Source organism: Drosophila subpulchrella, unplaced genomic scaffold (assembly GCF_014743375.2).
Source record: "Drosophila subpulchrella strain 33 F10 #4 breed RU33 unplaced genomic scaffold, RU_Dsub_v1.1 Primary Assembly Seq354, whole genome shotgun sequence".
NCBI classification, from domain to species: Eukaryota; Metazoa; Arthropoda; class Insecta; order Diptera; family Drosophilidae; genus Drosophila; species Drosophila subpulchrella.
The window spans coordinates 2,482,784-2,487,122 of record NW_023665577.1 but is presented as its reverse complement, the minus strand read 5'-3'; the positions used below and the strand labels follow the sequence as shown (position 1 = coordinate 2,487,122).

The following is a 4,339-nucleotide window of genomic DNA, read 5'->3' as shown; positions in this document are numbered from 1 at the left end:
AAGACAAATTCATTTCTTTTCAAAAAAAAAACCCGAAACGCAAGTACAGAAATCAATTAAACTCTTAAAAATCCTGAATAAAAATACTAAAATGCTGCATAGGAGGTAGATATGTAGCCACTTTCCCCGTCTCTTTTTAGCGCGTGTTTTTCTTATAGCCTAGTACTCAGATCGGCTAAGAGTTTCACTAGTCGAAAAATCTTATTCTTCGTAGTGTGACCGAAGTTTTCAAAGTTCAGCCGCCATGCATGTGGCATGGTCTTACTGTCAAGCAGCTGGGTTTGTTGACAAACGGAAAACAAATCAATTGGAGCAATTTAAAAAAGGAGAGTCTGCTGGTGCACAAAGAAATTAAAATAAAAATAAATAAAATTTTCAACGAATGTTTTTATTTATGTAAATTAGTAAATTAATTCGCCATCTGTAGTCCAGCTCCGAGCTGGCCAATAATGGCTGGTAATGGCTCCTCCAGCTGTCCCTTTGCGGGCGACCTTATGTCCTCCTCCCTATAGAAGCCGGCTCATCCTCTATCTCCGCTCCATCACCAGCTGCCAAGTAGCTGGTGAAGGTGGAGTCCTCAATGGAGAGCTCGTCGGAGATCGAGCGATGTTCCATGTTCCATCCCACTGGCATTTTCTAGTGGATCTCCTCCAGCGCTTCAACTATTCTGCGGATTTGACCCGTTGTGGTACTGCTTCCTGTCGGTCAAGTCCCACAATAATGGGCAGCAGCTTGGATTAGGCATCCTTTTTCATCTGCACTGGGTGTTTTTCTTCCATTTTTAATTTTTAAATTCCCCACCGCTTCTGCACGAACACCGCCAAAGATTAAATTTCTTATTCTTTGGGCCGCGGCTAACGGCGTTCATCGAAAATTCACTCGCGAAATCTGGTATTTTTTCTGGTATTTCCTTAGCTCATCTGAGTACCGCGCTGAAAAACAGACCCGACGAAAACCTTTAGCCGCCTGTTTGCCTCTCGCTCACTCCTATGGTTAGCTCGCGGTTTTCGTCGATGTGAGTACTAGGCTTATAGAAGAAAAAATTGCTGAAGCGGAATATGGTCCCTGACCAGAGACCCCTCTTTCTGAATACCCTATAACACAACAATCGAAAGGTACCAGTCGTAAATTACAGCATTCCAGCATGCGTTCTTTCATTATGAAATGGCATCAAAAAGGTGTTCCGGAAGTGATGAGTCTGTCCATTCTTTTTACACGGGTGCGGGACAAAAAAGAATGCACCCGTTGCATGCTTCTGGAAGCATATATCTGGAATGCACCTGGAAGTAACAAACTAAACACATTCTGGGTGTACTCTTTTTTAATGCACCTGGAAGCAACATACTAAACACCTTCTGGGTGTATTCTTTTTTAATGCACCTGGAAGCAACATACTAAACTCCTTCTGGGTGTACTCTTTTTTAATGCACCTGTAACATGTACCCAGGAATGCACCTAGAAGCATTCAAAAATCAAATATCTGGAAGTTTTCCTGGAATACATAAGACTGGATTTCAATTTCATATTTATTTTTTATTTCAATATTCAAGAACTCAACTAATTTTTGATCGGAGTCACTCTCCTACTGTACGGGGCTTTGCTGCTTCCTTCTTGTTGATGTACTTTTATCATTTACGCAATTCAGTCCTTGGTGTGCCCATTCATTTCTTGCGATTCTGAAAGATATAAAGGAAATTTAATATTATATATTTTGAAACATGTGTATATATATTACAAATATACAATATATTTATTATGTCACATTAACACTGTTGTTTGTACGATTTACATTCAAATAAAATTTTATTTTATTAATTTAATTTGTTTTTAGTTTGAATGTTCAATGTACATGTACTCTGTTATGTTCATATTGAACTGTGTTGTGCTCATATTGAACTAAATTATCTACACTTTGCTTACCTGTGAGAATATTGATGTAAAATTGGTGGCAGAAAGCAACAAACTTTTTCAAAACACGAGGCACGAACTTCACTTTTCAGAACTAAAAATGCAACTGACGAGAAATGCAAGAGACAAGAAAAACCGCGTGCTTCCTTGCATATTCCCTTTTGTCTTTAGTATTTGTTTGTCAAGAGAACAGTACCGAAAAAAGACGATTGTAAAAAAATGGGCATCGGCAACCTTCAGGTTTGAGTTTGGTTTTTTTACCTTCCCTCTAAAATACACCTGGATGCACTATATTGAAATACACCCAGATGGCACCCAAAAGACTGCCCCCAGCACGCACGTTTGCCTTGGAAAATTTGCATACGTGCTGTTTTGCGTAGAAAAGATACGACCCAGAACTATTTTTTTCGGAATACGTTCCCGAAACGGGTGTTTGGGCATGCTTCTGGATACATTATTCTGAAACACAACTAGAAGGCACCGCAATAGAATGCACCCAGCACACACATTTGCCTTGGAAAATTTGCATGCGTGCTGTTTTGCGTAAAAAAGATACGACCCAGAACTATGTTTTTTTAAAACACGTTCCGCAACTTACGACTGGGGTATTGCTATTTTTTTTATTTTGAGAGAAATTGTGTTAAAAGTAGGAAAAATTAAATTTAGAATAGTACGAAAATCATTGCAAAGCTAGAAATGGCTAATACTCGAGATCTTAACACTTTACCTTGACTTAATTGTTCGCGTATTTTTTATTTTCAAAAACCAGACAGTCGATGAAAATAATATTAAATAGAAATCGAGTTAAGTGCGCCATCTAGTGGTGGTGTTAAGTTCGCCGTAACGGTGACACTTGACAGAGCTGTCATAGATGGCGCTATATTAAACGGTTAGAGCAGCAACCTTCCATGTAGAGTTCAAGTAGATACGATGTAACTGATATGTAGAAGTGATGTAGGGGCGATTTCGAAGGAGAAGAGACGAATTCAAACGAGACGGAGCGAATTCGATCTATAAGGGGCGAGTTCAAACGATACGATAAAAAAAACATATATTTTCGTCTTATTTTTCACGTTTTAACTTCTCTCTAAAGTAGATATCCGTGTTCAAGATTAATGTTATTTATAAGCACGCTAAACAAGTGCTGATAAGGAAGATATAAAACTCTACACAATATTCATTTCAGATATAAATCATGAGCGTGAAAAAACTTAATTACTTACACTTTGGCTTATACAATATTAAAAGCATGTCCTATAAAAGCGACAAGAGCTCAGGCATCAGAAGCATTCTCCAAAATCGTACAAAATGGTCCGCGAACTGTCTTGGCAATGGCATATTCTTATCTTGCTGCAAATAGTAAGCCTTTCATTCCAATTGAATCACGAATTTGTGCCTGAGAGGGAGGATTTGTTCAGTGACTGCACGGACAAGCCAGGATTTCAAAACATCGATAAAATAGCGGACCTTTCCCAGTTTGTCCGTAAAAGGAATAAAAATGGTGGAATCGATATACATGGAAACATAACCATGAAATGGGATGTACAACCGTCAGATCGTGTGTCGGTTAGAGCTCTTATACCTTTTTAAAGGTGCAAAACTTACTATAATTATTCACATTTCAGGTTGAAGTTGGTATATTAAAGTTAGAAAAAGGAACTTGGAAACCAACCGTTTTCAAAGGGGTTGATAAAGATTTCTGCAAGTCGTTTTATGACAAGAACACCATTTACTATCCTCATTCGACGGAACACGTGATCAACAAGGAGGAAGTCAAGGACAAATGCGTAAATATTCCTGGGGTAAGAATTAATTTTATAAAAAAAATCATAAGTCAATAACTATTATGTGGTTTTCCAGACAGTTTTAATTGTGGAACCCTTTCAACTGAAAATTTTAATAAATTACGCTGTGCCCCTAACTCCAGGACGTCACAAGGCCCTTATAATATATACTGCCTTTGACAAAGCCAATGTTAAGCGTCCTAATGAGATATGCATGGAAATCATTGGCGATATTGTGAAAGGCTAACTTAGACTTTCACTTTAACTACTCTATTTTTGTTGAATTTCTAACACCCCATCACTACATTTTTTATTGTTTTTATAGAAAAGTACATTACTTTAAAAATATTTTATTCAACACAGGGGATATTTTTTGCACATACTATACAATGATTATGTGCATATGCAAATACACTTAAGTATATTGGGATTTGGAATAATTTGTCTTTAAAAATTAATAAAATAAAGCGCGTAAGACGCAAGCCTAATGGCCTAGAAAAGTTGAAAATATTTTGGGTGTACTTCGTATAATGGGTTGCTTCCCATTGTCCTTTACTTACAGTGGGTCTCGTTAAAACTTTATATACTTGGGATGTCAGAAACCTGATGATCTTATCATTTATTGAATAAAAAAATAAAAAAAATCG

General features: G+C 37.3%; 1 protein-coding gene across 1 annotated transcript; it reads left to right on the top strand.

Annotated features, from left to right (window-relative positions):
* Window positions 1-3,216: 3,216 nt before the first annotated feature.
* On the top strand, window positions 3,217-4,179 carry LOC119560194. The gene is made up of 3 exons (XM_037873558.1): window positions 3,217-3,474; window positions 3,534-3,710; window positions 3,769-4,179. Exons 1-3 carry the CDS (start codon window positions 3,217-3,219, stop codon window positions 3,937-3,939), a joined length of 606 nt encoding a protein of 201 aa, XP_037729486.1. The 3' UTR covers window positions 3,940-4,179.
* The last annotated feature ends 160 nt before the right edge of the window (window positions 4,180-4,339 follow it).

Coding starts and splice junctions, on each gene's coding strand:
- LOC119560194 (XM_037873558.1), top strand. CDS start 3,217: ATGGTCCGCGAACTGTCTTGGCAATGGCATATTCTTATCTTGCTGCAA. Junction 3,475..3,533: donor AACCGTCAGATCGTGTGTCG/GTTAGAGCTCTT, acceptor TTCACATTTCAG/GTTGAAGTTGGTATATTAAA. Junction 3,711..3,768: donor AATGCGTAAATATTCCTGGG/GTAAGAATTAAT, acceptor GTGGTTTTCCAG/ACAGTTTTAATTGTGGAACC.